An 18,491-nucleotide genomic window follows, 5' to 3' on the forward strand; every position below is an offset into this window, starting at 1 on the left:
GGTGAGAAAGAGGGAGAACCACTGAGTCTGAAGGCTCAAGGCAGAAGACACGGAGAAGAGAAGCTGTGGGGCAGAGTAGGGGGTCCTCCTCTAGTGCCCTTGGAAGGGTTAGAGGTGGGTGTGAATGACCAAGAAGGTGATCAGAATTGTATATGTACATTCATGCATGTCTGAAGGGATATCCGTACAAAAGAAACTCTGATCTCCCAAATAAAGTATAAGAACTCACTGATTCGTCAGATAAACTCACTTCTCCAGGGAAGCCTGCTCTTATAACAGAGTATAATGTTTCCCTATAACATGCCTATAGTGGTTTTCTTTGCAGCATTCAGAATAGTATAAAATAATATGTATGTATATTTTAAACTAAAACCTGTCTTCCCTCACTAAGCTGTAAGTCCCATAAAAGCAGTAACCAGATCTGCTTTTGCTCACCAATAAATCCCCACCCAGAGCCTGGCATCCTGCCTGGATACAGAAGGTAGGCACTTAAGACTGGATGGATTGAGGATAGATGGATGGATGGATGGATAGATGGATGGATGGACAGATGGACATATGAAGAGGAGGCAGACAAGCAGACATAAACGAACAAACTACGACATAAGTTAGGGACACATTTTACCCCAATAACTATAAATCTCAAAAAGCAACCAAATTCCCTCAAACTGGAGTGGGGGTGGGTGGCGCTATCACTCTTGGCTTCTGTCACCAATCAAAACCATATGTGCATCTTCTTAGCTGCCCCCTCCCAAGAAGAATGTTCTTTCCTTCCTCTCCATCCCTCAGCATGTTACTTGTACTTCAATCTAGTATTCATTTCATCTATAGTGGACTTAATTGCTTAAAAGCCTATTTCCCCCATCAGATACAGACCTCTAGAAAGACAGGACCTTGTTCTCAACTGAGTGTCCCTCAGCCTGGGCCACTTCTGCTCTGCAAAAGTGCACATGTGGTGGAGGCCTTATCAAAGGCCCATTCACTCCAGCCTTGGCTTCCTCACCTTTATATTTCCACTCTCACCACGCACAGTCAGCCTAAGGCTGCCAGATGTAGCAGGTGAAAATACAGGACAAAGGATAAAATATGAATCTCAGGTAAACAATGAATAACTTTTTAGTATACCTCCTGCAGTATTTGGGATATAAAGTATATGATCCCCAGAAAACTCAGAACCATGAGGTAGTAAAGCCAGTTAAGCAGCTTTCCCCAGGCTGGCTTAGTCAGCCCAGGACTTCCAGGGTTCCAGTGTGGAGCTCAGCCCACAAGGGGAGGAGCAGACGGATTCTGAGAGCAGGCTCCTGTGGGCCACTCCCCCACTCCCAGCTCACTCCATCCTGCCTGAGCGGCAAGCTCCAGAGAGAGCCTAGGGGCTCTGAACACTCTGACAGAGGACTGGGCACCGCACAGCTCCTCAGCAGAGTGACGCCAAGGGAGGGAAACAAAGAGCAATACCGTGACAGGCGGTACTAAGCCCCCACACCCTTCAACCAGGCATCCCGGCATTCTCGTCACCATTAACACCGAGTAACGTACTAGACAACCATGTGTCGGGGAAAACATGGATTCACTCATTCAACCCTCACAACAACCCTACTGGGTGGGTACCATTCGAATCTTCATTCTACGGATGAGAAAGTGGAGAAGTTAAAGAACCTGTCCGGAGTTAGAGAGTGACAGAGCCAGCAACCGGCCCCAGGAAATGCGTCCCCAGTGTCTCAGCTCAGAACTGAGATGTGAGAGCCACCAGTGACCAGAGATGGAACTAGCAATGCTGTTTATTCTTATAGGAGCCGCCATATTAAAATCAGAGATCTTGATAGATGAGAAAGGCTTTCTAAAATGAATCCACTATATGTCCTCATGTCAAGTTCTGAAGAAAACAGGTTTCCAAAGATACTTGGTTGAAAGGTTAAATTCCGAAGAACCACCCTTTCCAAACTGCATCTACAGGGTGGCGATGACCCATGTGGACAGGCCTGGCCATGCTCATGACTAGGGCCAGCGCATCGCACAAGCGGCTTCATCCACGTGTCCCCTCTCGACACACAGGAAATGAGCCCTCCAGGCAAGGGAGAAGTTGGGGGAGCAGCATTCCTTTCTTGTGAGATTCTGTAACCAGGGCGGGGTGGGGGGAAATAGAACAGAAAAGGGGGGAAGAAAAGTTCTGATTTGAGAGTTTCCGCTGGCTCTCAGACCCCTTCTGGCTCATCAATGAGTCCTTTCAGGGTTCCCTCTCCCCAACTAAGTGATCATTTCCTGTCCAGCACACTATACCCATTGAGGGGGTATCAGCAAATTCCAACAGTTTACACCAGAAGGACACAAGAGATTGGACAGGAATTGACGAGGGAAGAGGAGGAAGTGAGGAGGGTAAGGAGTGGCTCGCAATCCCATATTGTTAGATTAAGAGAGGATTTGTAATGCAGGAAGCTGGCTCACCTCTGGCTCATCTCATAGGCAGAGCCATAAGGACAATGGGATAAAATCAAGTGCTTGGAGGTAAACATGCAAGCCTGGCATCTCCAAGATGACTCACCAGCAGAGGAAGAAGTGGACCTCGGTTGTGAGGGCCGGCAGTGGATGTCCCTTCTTTGTGTTTTTAATAGGCCTAAACCAGGCTCATGGCTCTAAGGAAGAGTCTGGAAGCTCTCAGCTTCTGATAAACAGGGGTGGGCCCCCTAGTGGCCATGTTGGTGTTCATGCCCTTCCAGCCTCGGCTGTAATGATTGGTGCAGAGGGGGCACCTGATCTAAGTCAAGCCAATCAGAGTCTTGCCTGGGGTTTTTCAATTTAGAACTGGGAGAGAGGCAGTCTCTGCTGTTGGAAACCACAAGGTAGGAAATTTGGGAGCCACTGACTGCCAAACTGCTGAGGACAGTGCCCAGAGAGAAGCCGAGACAAGACAGAAGGAGCGCAGCCTTGTTTCAGGCATTCTTGAAGCCACTGTCTCACTCTCCCTTCCACCATCTGGTTGACTGCATAAGCTTCCCTGGTCTATCATTCCAACCAAGTCTCCTTTTCACCTAAGCCAGTATGAGCACAAAACTGTTGCTTGTGACCTAAAGAAGCCTAGCCAAATTAATTGACATCAAGGGAGGTGTCTACAGTGGAGCTGTGGGATCCATGTTACCATCCCCCATGTGATATGCCTGGGTATGGGAAAGAGACACACATATTTATATGCATACAAACAGGACAGCCTTATCCCGTTAGACAGACACAGTGGTCTGTAGCTCAAGACATTGCTTATTTTCTGCTTCATTCTTTCCTGTGTGTTTGCTTTTCTTTGCCTACAATGATGTGGTGGCTTGTGTCTCACTCTGTATGTTTACAGACACATGTCTGCTCAGGCACACAGCACCCACGGCCATCTTCCCAGCCTCCAAATGCAGGAGGGTGACAAAGCATGACTGTTAACAGTCATGTTAAGAAGTCAACATAGCCCCAAGTGTCTGTCTACAACATCCAAGACTAGGCTCAGCCCAGATTGACTTCCAAGGTTCCCTCCTCCATCCCTCTGTTCTGCCTAAACTCTGACCTTGAGATTGCTGGAAGGGGGTCTCTGGATGAGTGAAGAATGAGACAGGCTAGCCCACCAGAGGCTCAGGCCACTTCATATGGAACCAGGCCCCATCTGAGCTGAGACTCACTCACCTGCAGGTCAAAGAACTTGCTGTACCTCCGGTAGATGGTCTGGGATGTGGAGTCGGACCAGGTCACGTTGATGATGTATACCTGTGGGGGACAGGTAAGAGAAGGTGAGTGGGTATCTAAGGCAGGGCCTCAAGCTGCACCAATCATCATTTCCCATGACTGTGGGTATTCCATGCAAGACCATTCTTTCTCTCATCTTTGTCCCCAGGGCTTTAGCATAGTGTCAGGTATACATGGATGCTACACATAAGTCTAAACACACACACACACACCTAGAAGGGTATCCAATAAAATGCTAAGGATGATTATATTAGGTGGGTAGGGTTACAAGTGGTTTTAATTTCGATCTTCTTGTTTATATGTACTTTATACAATGAACATAAATTTGGGCTTGTTTAAAAAAAATCTAAGTAGCTAATTTCCACTGATTCTCAAACTTTATGGTGAATGAGACTCTGCAAAGGGCCTTCCAAAATCACAGATGTCAGAACCCCACCCTCTACAATTCTGCATAAGTAGACCTGGGTTTTGGAGGCTCAGGCATCCACATTTTCTTTTGTTAAACAATTTTTTATAGAGCAGTTTTAGGTTCACAGGAAAACTGAGCAGAAGGTACAGAGGGTTCCCTTCTATCCCCACCTCCACACTTGCACAACCTCTCCCAGTATCAACACCCCTCACCAGAGTGGTATGTTTGTTGAAACTGGGTGTCTATGTTTTAAACACACCACTCCAGCTGATTCTGCCTCAGTTGATCCTCGGAATCCATTCTAAACCTGCTTCAGGAGGCTGTGAGCATTTCAGAGATGTGTGATTCATCCCGGTGTCCCTGAGTCTTAGCTCTGCGCCCGGCACAGAGTCGGTGCCTAGCAAACACTCTGCCCCAGTGAATGACCACCCTCTCCTTCTGGCTGAGACATAGATGCGCGGGAGGGAAGTTAGCGTGTGGAAGATCAGTAGACTTTTCTGAAATAAAGGCATTTCAGGACCCCATTCCCCATGTCACCCCAGTTCCCAGTGCTCAGTCAGGCTCTGGACCACTGCTACTCAGGCCACCGTGGAAGGCTGCCTGGCCCAGGAGGTGGGCAGGACTGCTGACTGGAGAAGACCCACACAATCTGGCCTATTGTTCGCCCCATTTCTGTTCCTCTCACCCGAACCCACACCAAAGACATGCCGTCCTGGGCGAGGCCTCGGTTAGAGGGAGGGTCCCCCATACAACCTCAGAGCTACTCTGCTGAACGTCCCCCAGTGCCTGCTGTGAGGCCTCTGACCCAGGGTTAAGACATTTGCTCCTTCCACCTTCAGAGCAGACCGGGCAGCTCTAGGTCCCTGCACCAGTCCCCTGGCCAGGATGCCCTGTTCATCGGAATCACCTGGGGAGCTCAGTAAAAACCCCTATTCCCAGGCCTCTGCCTGGTGATTCTGATTCAGGAGGTGTGAGGGGGAATTCACCAGAGAGGGGAACAAAGTGGCCGGAGAAGCCAGGGGCATGGAAAGGGAGGAACGGGAGCGAAGAGGAGGTGCGTGCAGACACCTTGGCATCAGGGTGGTGGGCTTCACTGCCTGGAGCAGGGCGGTCTGATCTGCCTGGGCCGCTGTAACAAAACTCCACAGACTGGGTGGCTTAGACCACAATGTCTATTTCTTACAGTCATGGAAGCTGGAAACCCCAGATCAAGGTTCCAGGTGGAACCTGCTTTCCGGTCACCTTGTCGTACCTTCACATGGTGGAGACAAGAGCTCTAGTTTCCTTCTCTTCTTATAAGGACACTAAACTCATCATTGCGGCTCTACCTTCACAACCGTGTCTGGACCTAATTAATTCTCAAAGGCTCCACCTCAGATACCATCATACTGGGGATCTGGACTTTAACATGGGGACTTAGCAGGAGGGACTGGGGGAGGCACGAACACTGAGTCCACAAGGGTTTTGCACACGGGAGTGTGAGGCTGTTGTTTTGCTGCTCAGTTAACAGCCAAGGAAGCAAGTCCTGAGTCTAGCCCCTTCTCCACTCCAATCTCTAAGTCACAGAGTTAGCCTCGTGCAGTGCGGAGTGTTTGTTCTGAAACGCACCCAAGGAGACAGCTATAAAGCAAAGCAAATACAGCTGAGTGTTGCCACCCTGAAATGGGGTATTTAGGACATGTTTTATGTGATCCCAACAAGAAAGAACATTAAGTGAAAAGGCTGTCCCTGTCCTCACAAGCCCAAAATAAACTACTGACATAAATAAACACCCAGGGATATGCTTTGCTTTATATCATATGTAAACATATATCTCATACAATAAACTGTAGAAACCATTTGGGTAATGGTTACTATGTGCCAGCACAGCGTAAAGCGCCCATATGCACTAGCTCATTTAATCTTCAGCTCAGTGAGGTAGCTACCACTGCCATCCCCATTTTGCACAAGAGGAAGTTGAGGTTCAGAGAAGCCAAATAACTTGCCCAAGGTCACATAGCTAGGAAAATACAGAGCAAAGGACTGAACCCAAGTCCAGCTGAGTTTAATCCCTATACTCTTAACTATACTGGATTGTCTACCTATATGTAAATTCAGGAGCCGGGATATTTAATCAAACTTCGTGATCAGGACTGAATGGCATCTTTTTCAGTAAAGTTTTGGGTGATCTGAGGAGTCTGTACAACCCTTGAGGAACATGGGGGAGGCAGACTAATCCTGAGAGCCTGAGACCAAGAAGAGACAGAACTTGGCCCAGACAGAAGTCAACAGTGAAGAATGCTACAAAGCCAGACGGACATGGAGGAAACTCTCATACCCAACCGGCTCCACCAACTGTGGCAAGATGCTTTGGGGTTTTTCTGGGGGGTTATAGCTCACCCCATCCCCCCTGTTGACTTCTAGCTCCTTTAATCCCAAATCCTGCTGACTACAACTCCCTTCCACCCACATCTCCCCTTCCTAGAGACGTTATGCACAACTCGCCAGAAGGAGGCCCCAAGTGAGTGGGCCCTCTTGGAAAGAGCCTGCCCTCACTCGCAGGCCATTAGACAGCAGTCTTTCTCCCTGGCCAGCCAAGCGGGACCCAGAGGAAGGGCTTAACTGGGCTTAGCATGACCCCTGCTCCATCCTCTCTAGTAATTAGGGGCTTCCCGTCACCTCCCAGGGAGAATTAATCACAGGCTTGCTGGCTCCGGCAGCTGGGAGGCCCCTCCTTTTGCAAAGGAGGAACCTAGAACCTAGGATGGCGATTCGCCAGAGAAGAGGCACAGACTCTGGAGTCAGCCACTCTTAGGACCTTTCTTGTCATGGCTGTGAGACCTCAGCCCAGCCTCTCAGACCCTCAGGCTCTTCCTCTACTCTGTGCACACAGCCCGCAAAGCTACTGGCCTGACCCACTACGTTGGTTTCATTGCAGGCGTGCTCCCCCTGTACGTGGCAGAACTGGGACAGGAGACCAGGCTTCCTAATTCCCAGTCTAGGACTGATCAGCACAGGATCAGGAACACCTGCCCTTCCTCCTTTACTATTCAAAATAGTCGAAGAGCCATACGGCATTGTCGCTATCTAAGACTTGACCTGAACCCACAAGAAAAACTGGCTCTCTGGTGACTGTCCCTTGGACAGCAAGGCAATCAAACCAGTCGATCGTAAAGGAAATCAACCCTATATATTCATTGGAAGGGCTGATGCTAAAGCTGAAGCTCCAATATTTCAGCCACCTGATGCGAAAAGCCGGCTCACTGGAAAAGACCCTGACTCTGGGAAAGATTGAGGGCAGGAGTAGGGGGTGACAGAGGATGAGATGGTCGGATGGCATCACTGACTCAATAGACATGAGTCTGAGCAAACTCTGGGAGATAGTGAAGGACAGGGAAGCCTGGCGTGCTGCAGTTTAGGAGGTCACAGAGTCGGACACTGAGCGATTGAGTGACTGAACAACAACTGGTGACTAGATGTGGGAGTGGGGAAAGAAGCCCCCATTCCAGGTTCACCCAGACCTCTGGGACTTGCCAGAGCCTCCCACCCCCATGCCCAGCCCACCCTCCTGGACAAACAGTGTAAACCCTGAGCTAAAGAAAGGGTCAGAGGCCTCCCTGGAGGCCAGGGAGGATCCACGGATACTCTCCAGGCCCCTTTCCCTCGTTGTTTGCTGGTCTGCTTGCTTCCAAAGCTCGATCATCCTAGATCAGCCCAGATGGGCACCCAGATCATCACAATTCCAGCCCTGCTCCCACTGCCCCACCCCCACAGCAGAGTTCCTCAAGCCCGCCTGAGCTGGCTGTGTGGGAAACCCTAGGGATGAACCGCAGAGAAGGAGCAGGTGGAGGGGAAGGGGACAGGGCAGAGGTCACTGGAGAAAGCCAGCTCTGTTCACCGGGTCTGCATCAGGGGCCCAGGTAAACCCTCCTCTGGCTGCAGGAGTGACCAGGATAAGGTTACCCAGCAGCTGGGTCTCAAGAAAGGTTTTCAATTAAACATTCTGCCTGCACGTACTTTACTTGGAGTCATGTTTCCCCAGGTGGAGTTTCCCTTCCTTCTGGATTAAAAAAAGCATGGATTCTATTTCCCCATCTCTGGTCACTTCAGGCAGATGGCAAGCATCTAGGGATTGTGTCCAGCCTCCCCTAGAGAGGAAGCCCTAGAGTCTCAAGTCCACCTGCCACACTCACCCTCCTCCACAGACTCAACTACAGAAACTCCACGATGCCTCCGATCCACCAGCCCACCCACTCTGGGGCCATTTTGGGTTGCTTTCCATCTGCTCAGCTCATTAGGCCCAGAAATGTCTGTGGCTTCCAAGACTTCCAAGTCCTGCTCCTTTCAACAAGGAAACAGCCTTGATGCAAATCAGACCAGCAGCTCAGCTCCAAAGAACTGAGACTGAAGCCCAGCCCAGTTCCTGTGGAGGGAGGGCCACGCTCAGACCTGGACTGTGACCAATTAATGACCCAAAACTATGGCCTAATCATTCCTAGAAGGCCTGGGACCTGCCCACGCTTAATTAGAAAGTGCCAGTAAGTACCCACTGCTCCCTTTGCTGATGAAGAGTACAGTTAGAGGCAAGAAGTTAGGAAGTGTGGGCAAATCTTCACCTGGCCACGGTGGCTCAGTTTACTGAGGAGGTCTTATTTTCCCTAAACCCCTGCCAGGTGCCCCTGGCCCTCGACCAAGTGGAAACCCAATGACAACCTTCCTTCACCTGCTTATACCGACACAGGGTGGGAATAGTTGGAGAAGACGAGGGCTGTCGCCTATAGTTGTATAAGTTGTTTACTGTCCAAAGACTGCTATGGATAAGTAGGGGGCAAAAGTTAGCCTATATTCTGCACCCCAAACTGTGCACCACGGCTCTGGGATGCAGGCACACAGAGAAAGGAGTCCTTCTCCTAATGCATACAGAAACGCTTCTAACCAGGACACAGCACCGTGTCCCCTAGGTAGGTTGTCACTGCTTTCCAGATCCCTTGCTGCTGCTGCTGCTGCTGCTGCTAAGTCATTTCAGTCGTGTCCGACTCTGCACGACCCCATAGATGGCAGCCCACCAGGCTCCCCTGTCCCTGGGATTCTCCAGGCAAGAACACTGGAGTGGGTTGCCATTTCCTTCTCCAGTGCATGAAAGTGAAAAGTGAAAGTGAAGTCGCTCAGTCGTGTCCGACTCCTAGCGACCCCATGGACTGCAGCCCACCAGGCTCCTCTGTCCATGGGATTCTCCAGGCAAGAGCACTGGAGTGGGTTGCCACTGCCTTCTCCCCAGGTCCCTTGAGGTTACAGTATCTCCTCAGGACCCAGTTCCTCCACTTTCCCAGATCTTCTAGATGAACGGATGCTTAATGTTTGGAATAGGCTGCTAAAGGCTATGGCCACAGAGGTCTGAAGGAACACATTTCAACAGCTAGGAAAGGGGAATTCTTATTTAGGGAGCTGATTGCAGCTCTGGCTTCCTGCTGGAGAAGTTCATCATGCTAGCCCACCTAAGGTACCAATTGGATCTAACCTTCTATTCAAAGGGCCCCATGTACTAAGTCTGTACCAAGTCCTATGACAGGCAGGGGAGTCTCAAATTAGACCGGGTTGATCCCCAAGGCCCACCTCACCCAGCAGGGCAGAGGATCCCAGGGCTGCCGCTCCCAAGGCAAGGGTTCCACCAATGCTGGGCTAATGCCCCTTCTCCTTCTGCCTGGGCCCACTGACCCCCACTAATAAGCGGCGGAGACTCCGGTGTCAAAGACCCATCTTGATAACAGTTGGCTGCACCCAATTTGAAAGCCTCCCAGATTTCATCGTCGGACCTGGCCCACCAGCCTAGCATGTCTGCGGTCCTCCCTTGCGGTGCTCCCAGTCTGTTTTTCACAACTAGCCCCTTACTAGATCTGCCTCTGTTTACTACTTGTTGACTCAGGATGACCCAGCCCTGGACGTACGCTGTGACCCTGTCCATTTCACTTGGGTGACTATGTCCTCCCAGTCTCCCCAAGGGCAGCAACTGTATTCGCTCACTCCTCTGAGGTATCCCAGGCCTGGCAGTCTGCTGGGCACCCTGAAATATGACTGGCTGGCTAATCACTGAAAATCTACTGGGTTTAAAGCACCAAAGAGGTCGCTAGCAGCAACATCTGGGGACTACGCCCATCTCCAGAAGCAAATTCTCAGTGGCCAAGGGGCAGAATATAAATACATCCGACTTGGTACAAAAGCTTTGCCAGCCCACAACCCTGCCAGCAAAATCGAGTTCAATGGCCTGTGGCCACCTGGCTAACATTTCTGAGCACCCTCAGGGTGTAGTTCTCTAAAACTCTGACATCTCCTCTGGAGTGGATGATTATTCATGGGGTGGAGAGGGTAAATGACACTGCAGATTTGAGCAACAAGCAGCACTTAGAAGCCTGGACTTGGGGGCAACCTCCCCTCTAAAGCGCACACACACACACACACACACACACACACACACACACACACAGGTTCAGTATGGGTTCATGACCAGATGGTGGAGCCTTTCAGGCCTCAGACCACCCAAGCCAGGCTCCCTCTGGACCTCTTTATGGAGCAATCACAACAAACACAGCAGAAGCGAACCCCAGAAAGGCTTGCAAGAGACAAGGAGTGTGGCCCACAGAAGGCTCCTCCCAGAACCAGGATCCACCCACCCCTCCAAACCATAGCTGCCATGCACCCGCTATAAACCTGTGCCAAAAGATTCTCCTCTGGGAAAAGAGCTTTCCCCCTCCCAGTTTCATTGGGATATACTTGACATACAACACTGTATACATTTACGGTGTGCGGTGTAATGATTTGACTTACATCCATCATGCAATGACTGCCATAATAAGCTTCAAGAACATCCAGCATTTAATACGGATATAGCATCAAAGAAATAGGAAATTTTTTTCTTGTGATGAGAACTCTCAGGATTTACTCTCTTAACAACTTTCACATGTGATATACAGCAGCGTTAATGACATTTCTTGTGTTGTACGTCATATCCCTAGTACTTACTTATCTCACAACTGGGAATTTTTATCCTTCGTCAAATTCCCACTCCACCCACCCTTCTCTGGTAACCAGAAATCTGATCTCTTTTGCTACAAGTTTGTTTTTGAAGTAAATTGACCTGTAACACTATGTTAGTTCCTGGTGCATAATATAATGATTTGATATTGCTACACATTTCAAAAGCATCACCATAATAAGTCTGGTTACTATCTGTCACCATACAAGGGTACTACATAATTACCGACAATATTTACTGCACTGTAATTTCATACCTGTGACTCACTTATTTCTTAGCTGAAAGTCTGTATACTTCTTAATCTCTCTCGTCTATGTTCTCCTCCCCTCGCCCCCTCCCCTCTGCTCTGGCACCCACTTGTTTGTTTTCTGTATCTATGACTTTGTTTCTGTGGTTTGTTCATTTCTGTTTGTTAGATTCCACATATAAGTGAAATCATGTAGTATTTGTCTTTCTCCATCTGACTTACTTCCCTTAGCAGAACATGCTGCTGCAGATGGTAAAACGTCATTCTCTGTATGGCTGAGTAATATTCCCTTACGTACACATATGGAATATATATACATATATATACACACATACATATATATGGGCTACCCTGGTGGCTCAGATGGTAAAGAACCTGCCTGCAATGTGGGAGACCTGGGTTTGATCCCTGGGTCAGGAAGATCCGCTGGAGAAGGGAATGGCAAACCACTCCAGTATTCTTGCCTGGAAAATTCCACGAACAGAGAGAGCCTGGCGAGCTACAGTCCATGGGGTCGCAAAGAGTCGGACGGGACTGAGTGACTACCGCCGTCGCTTTCATACATTTGTGTATCTCGAACCTTCGCTATCTAGCCATCTGTGGATAGGCACTTGGGTAGCTTCCCTGTCTTGGCTATCACATATAAAGCTGCAAGGAACGTAAAAGTGCATATATCTTTTCTAATCAGTGTTTTCATTTTCTTCAGATAAACACCCAGAGGTGGAACTGCTAGATCATATGGCAGTTCTATTTTTAATTTTTTGAGGAAACTCCACACTGTTTTCCGGTATCTGCACCAATTTACATTCCCACCAACAGTTCCTGAGGGTTCCCGTTTCTCCACACCCTGGCCAGCGTTCATGATTTGTTGTCTTTTTGATAACAGCCATTCTGACAGGTGTGAAGTGACACCTCATTGTGGTTTTGACTTGCATTTGGGAAAGAGGGCTTTCTAAAGGGATGTGAAGGAGGGGGTAGTCAGCAGGCTCCTAAACCGTATCAAACACCTTCAAGAATATCTAGTGGGGATCCGTCACTCTCAGCACCTGTCATCATTTGTGTGAATCCTCGGCCTTTATTATTTAATTGGGAGGGCAGTGTGTAGGCAAGAGGGTTTGGAGGAAGCTTCCACTAGCTGGTTACTCCATTCGTTCCTCTGCAAGATGGGAAGAACTGTGGTTACCTCACTCCAGGGCTGTCTGAGGATGTTTGATCTACCCCATTTCTCCCCATGAGAACAGAAGTTCCTTCAAGGCAGATCATGGCATTGTAACGCCTAGCAAGACAATTTATACCTAAGAGGTGCTCATTTAATGTCCCCTAAGTAAGTCCGCAGGATCATGGAAAAAGCAAGAGAGTTCCAGAAAAACATCTATTTCTGCTTTATTGACTATGCCAAAGCCTTTGACTGTGTGGATCACAATAAACTGTGGAAAATTCTTAAAAAGATGGGAATACCAGACCACCTGACCTGCCTCTTGAGAAACCTATATGCAGGTCAGCAAGCAACAGTTAGAACTGGACATAGAACAACAGACTGGTTCCAAATAGGAAAAGGAGTACGTCAAGGCTGTATATTGTCATCCTGCTTATTTAACTTATATGCAGAGTACATCATGAGAAACGCTGGGCTAGAGGAAGCACAAGCTGGAATCAAGGTTGCCGGGAGAAATATCAATAACCTCAGATATGCAGATGACACCACCCTTATGGCAGAAAGTGAAGAGGAACTAAATAGCCTCTTGATGAAAGTGAAAGAGGAGAGTGAAAAAGTTGGCTTAAAGCTCAACATTCAGAAAACGAAGATCATGGCATCTGGTCCCATCACTTCATGGGAAATAGATGGGGAAACAGTGGAAACAGTGTCAAACTTTATTTTGGGGGGCTCCAGAATCACTGCAGATGGTGACTGCAGCCATGAAATTAAAAGAAGCTTACTCCTTGGAAGAAAAGTTATGACCAACCTAGACAGCATATTAAAAAGCAGAGACATTACTTTGCCGACTAAGGTCTGTCTAGTCAAGGCTATGGTTTCCCCAGTGGTCATGTATGGATGTGACAGTTGGCCTGTGAAGAAAGCTGAGCACCGAAGAATTGATGCTTTTGAACTGTGGTGTTGGAGAAGACTCTTGAGAGTCCCTTGGACTGCAAGGAGATCCAACCAGTTCATTCTAAAGGAGATCAGTCCTGGGTGTTCTTTGAAACGAATGATACTAAAGCTGAAACTCCAGTACTTTGGCCACCTCATGCGAAGAGCTGACTCATTGGAAAAGACTCTGATGCTGGGAGGGATTGGGGGCAGGAGGAGAAGGTGACGACAGAGGATGAGATGGCTGGATGGCATCACCGACTTGATGGACGTGAGTCTGAGTGAACTCCGGGAGTTGGTGATGGACAGGGAGGCCTGGTGTGCTGTGATTCATGGGGTCGCAAAGAGTCGGACACGACTGAGCGACTGAACTGAACTGAACTGAAGTAAGAGAAGGAACAAAGCAACCCACTGATGTCGAGTGACATTAGTGCCTGCTGCTGGCTTTTGTGCCACACGACAGATGAGGCAGAGACCCCGACCTCCAGGCCCTCCAGCTTAGCTGGAGCACCCAGACTCACACTGACCAATCAAGCAGGAAAACCAGCTGGAGCGATGGGGTACCAACCAGTGAGGCTCAGAAAGCACCAAAGGTAGCACTGGCATTGCACTGAAGAAAGATGGCTTTTGAAGGCATTTGGTGGATTTGAATTTCTGCTTCCACACTTCACTGCTGTGTGGGCCTGAGCATGTTTCTTAGCCTCTCTGAGTGAGAGGGTCTTGTTAGCTGCAAAGTGTGGTTTATAATGGGAGCTTCCCTTTAAATGTGATGACACAAGGTTGGGGCTGGCACATGGTGAGTGACCAAGTGAACCTTAGCTATTTGGATACTCAGGAAGAGTCGGGGCGGGGCGGGGGGGGGTGGTGAACTGACTTCTTTCCATTTGCCCTGAGACTTGAATCATGACACCAGGAATAGGAGCAGGAGGGGAGCAGGAAGTAAGAATCAGGGACACAGACGCACAGGGGCAGGGGAACGAACACACACATACACACACACACACACACACACACACACACTCTCTCTCTCTCTCTCTCTCTGTCCCCACACTACTAACAAGGCTGGCCTGGGAAAGTAGAAGAGTAAAAATAGCTCTGCTGCCCAGGGCCGGGAGAACAATGGCCATCCTTGGGAGCACCCCACAGAAAGGATGGATGGGCTGTGGCAGGCCCCTCGGGGTCGGAGGCGTTTTTTTCATGTTTCCTGGCGAGGAAATGAGTGTGCAAAGTAGAAGCTAGCAGGATTGACAAAACTTACACAGACCTTTAAAAAGGTTCAGCTGCTGAAACTCTGTCCTTGCAGTCACCACAGCTAGGACAGCAGGATGAGCCAGTTTTTTGGTTGTTTTTTTCTTTTTTTTGACAAACCTTTCTCTTCAATGCAGGAGCTTGTGGTTTCAGTAGGAATAAAAATTATAGCCATGCCCCTGTATTGATCACTTAACTGCATTCCAGGCTTTGCTAAGCACTTTATCTTGATGATCTCATTTAATCCTGACATTGATTCTGTGGGGGAAAGTGTTGTTATCATCTCTAGTTAACAAATGAAGAGACCTTGAGAAATAACAGATCTACCTGAAGTTCCAAGGGTGCATGATAAAGCTCAGGTTTAAATGTGGTGTTGACCCCGCAGCTTGACCACTTCATCCTTTTTGATATCTACACCAGACTGCCTTGCGCCCAGGCGGAGCCCCCGCCATGACGATTTGCTCTTCAATCGTTGCTTTACCTGTAGGTGACCCTTCGGTCAGCACTGAGGCCACCCACGTGGCAGCGGGATAGTGAGACCAGCTTGAGGACCAGGGCTCCGTTTTGCATGGTTCAGACGCAATCCAATCTGGCTACTGGAGAAGTTGTTTCTGTCTCTGAGCCTCCACTCCCCATCTGTAAAATGGGTGTGGTAACACCTGCCCCACCATGAAACTTAATGAGAACACAAGGGAAGCAATAACCACAGTGCTTCCTGGGTCAAGAAAGGAAGGCACTGCAGCTTCTAGGGCCCCGGGTGTCGCCCCTCACTGCTTGCTCTCCAGATTACCTGAGGGCATGGGGTTGGACCTCTGCACCTCCCTCCGTCCAGCCCTGCCACCTCCCTCTGGTCCCAAGCCAGCTTATCAGAACAGAAATATCAGACTACCCTGGGGCAGCGGGTCCTTCGATGGAGAGGCCCAGAATAGGTGAGCATAGGTGTCTCGGGTAATGCCCAGGAGCTCAGAGAGGGTGGCGGGATGCCCAGGCTAGGGGGAGGAGGCTCTCTCTATGGTGGAAGTCGAGAAAAATTCTAGATGTATATTGACATTCAGGAGCTAAAGACCTGGAAACCTTAAACAACCAGATACTCTCTCGAACCCTGGAAAGGACCATGGTCCTGGGCTTCCAAGGGGCTTGGATGCAGCCCAGCGATCTAGGACCAGGCTGGAAAGGACGATTCTAGCCCCACATTCTCCGAAATCAACGGCTGACCTGGGCCTGCTGACCTGGACACACACATCCTGTGAACGTGCCCCGCTCTCCCGTCACACCGTGGGGAGCAAGCAGAGGTTAACACCCACGGGTTGGTTTCCTCTTCCTGGGAAGCACGGCAGCTAGGCAAGGCCAGAGGCCAGCGGATTCCTCCACACACAGCCTGAAGGGGGAGTGACCCCACCATTTCCTCCCCGCCGTCCGACACACTCACACCTTCCTCTCTACTGTGCTCAGCAAAGCTTGACTTCTGACACAAGGCGACCGGCTGTCATTAGGAATTCTGTTGCATGGGACAGACAGGAACAATCATTTTAGAGAGCATTTTAGCAGTTTCTAACCCTGCATTCCCTTTGATACAGCAATTTACTTCTAAGAATTTATCCACACAAGTGTGTGTATATGTGCATCTAGGCATGTGTGTATTTATATATATATATAAAGATGTTCATGCAGCTTTGTTTGAAACAGCAAAAAAAATAAGGAAGGTTGACAGTCTATCGGTTTAAAAAATGGTCAAATTATGAGTCATATATCTATTAAAGATAAGGCGGCTCTTTCTGTCATCAAGGGAAAATGTTCACAATATATTGAGAAAAGAAAAAATATTACAAAACAGTGTGTATACAATAAGATAAGATTTATTTCAAGGGAGGGGGAGTTGTGTATGGGGATTGTGCATATATATATATGTGTGCGTGTGTGTACATTTAAAACATTTGGGAAAATGCCACAAATTGATGATCATGGTTATTTGGGTTAAGAAGAATAGAATAATTTCATGTTATACATCTCTATATTGTTTTATTGGACTATGTTTGGCTTTCAAATTTAAAATGAGATTTCCCTCTTTACAAAACAATTGTGCTCTCTTAGCCTGCACTCTGACTAGTGTGAGCTCCTACATATTCTGCCAACATCCAGTATGTGCTCATTCTCGGGGAGCAATTTCAAGTTCAACGTGGAGCTCTTGGAGCCAAAGTCTGCAATCCTGTCTACACATACCATCACCTGCAGTGCTTTAAAAACACTGTCTGCCAGCGCTACCCATACCATTTGAATTAGAATCCGGGAAGGTGGCGTGGACACTGGTAGTTTTCAGAGCTCCCAGATAAGTCTACAGGTCGTTATGGGTTGAGAAACACTTGTTGATTAAAAAAAGAAAAGCACAACGTAGGAGTTGCTAGTTTAGTTTTATTTAGAGTAAAATGAGGACTGCAGCCTGGGAGACAGCACCTCAGACAGCGTGAAAAACTGCTCCAAAGAAGTAGGGGAAGGACAGTATGTAAGTGACTCCAGTGAAGGGAGAATACATGCAATCAAGCACATAGTTTTCCAGAAGGTTTCTGCTCATCTCATGAAGCTTTCTGCTAGTCACGAGAAATAGCTGTCACCCTGAAGGATTTTAGTGCTTTTCTAGATATGAGGAGATAGGAGAATTGGACTCATAAACTCAGCTCCTGGAAACATGTAACAATCTAAAGACCTGTTCTGCCAGTACCCTCCCCCCCAGTCTCCACCTTGGACTCCTTTCAGGGGGTTCTGAAGGTCAGCAGCTGCAGCAGCACATGACTTAATCCTTGTAGAGGTAGATGGCAAGTGCCAACTTGTAGCTAACACATTCAAGGTGGACCTGGACCAACACCAAACAGACCACCGGACGAGCTGAAGAAAACACTCCTCAAGTAGCAAGCAATATATTATAAGTAATGAGTACTGGTAGAGAGTCAGCTCTGTCTTCAAGAGATCCAGTTAGGGGGTTTGTATTTAGTGCTTTTTCTCAAAGTTCTGCCTCCAGTTTTGGAATGCACCACCTCAAGTGGGGAGAAAAAACAGGGGGACAGGGGTTCATCTGTTCTGAGCTGTGGCTGGGCCTTCGCTTCTTCAGCAGCCCATGGCTGTCCCCACCTCCATGGGGCCTGTATCAGCGACTCAGGGGTCAGAGTCCAGCCCTTTTCGGCTCCAGGACAAACAGTTGCAAGAATTAGAGGTGCTGAGTCCAGAGAAGGCATTTAAGAGACACACAACAGCTGGTTTCAAATATTTAAAGGAGTATCAGTATGAGTGGGTCAGCTCCAAGTATACCCAAAGGAAGGTGGTGGACAGTGAATGCAAACCATAGAAAAGCGGGTCTTGCCCAGTGTTGGGAAGAACTTGCCAACTAGAGCTGCTCAAAGATGGGATGGGCCGTCTTGTGAAGTAAGGGACCATCAATGCAGAGATGAGTGACCACTTGCCTGTGATGTTGCTGGGAAACCCCTTTCCACTCAGCCCTCCCACTTCCAACTCCAGGAGGCCAGAAACACTAAGAAAGTTTTAGCAAAATCCACTGGGAATACAACTGCTTTAGCAAAAAGTCTTCCACTTGCAAAAAATCGTCCTGAGCATCAGCTGAGTGTCAGACTCTGCACAAGGTACTGGCCATACCAGAAGTGAGTCAGACAGTCTATCCTCATGGGGCTTCAGACACAAATACGATCATTTCTGATGGTCCAATAAAATGGAGTACAGTGACCAAAACTGACTTCAGGGGAGGTGGCTAAGTCAGACTGATGGT

General features: G+C 48.6%; 1 protein-coding gene across 3 annotated transcripts in view; it reads right to left on the reverse strand.

Moving 5' to 3' along the window:
- Positions 1-18,491, reverse strand: part of SH3PXD2A (SH3 and PX domains 2A) — a 255,534-nt gene that overhangs the window by 188,506 nt on the left and 48,537 nt on the right. For all 3 annotated transcript variants that reach the window (XM_027960561.3, XM_015103404.4, XM_027960560.3), the window contains exon 2: positions 3,658-3,738. In XM_027960561.3, coding sequence (XP_027816362.1) covers positions 3,658-3,738 — 81 coding nt within the window. The remainder of the gene's footprint in view (positions 1-3,657; positions 3,739-18,491) is intronic.

The sequence above is a fragment of the Ovis aries genome, chromosome 22 (assembly GCF_016772045.2).
Source record: "Ovis aries strain OAR_USU_Benz2616 breed Rambouillet chromosome 22, ARS-UI_Ramb_v3.0, whole genome shotgun sequence".
Classification (NCBI taxonomy): domain Eukaryota; kingdom Metazoa; phylum Chordata; class Mammalia; order Artiodactyla; family Bovidae; genus Ovis; species Ovis aries.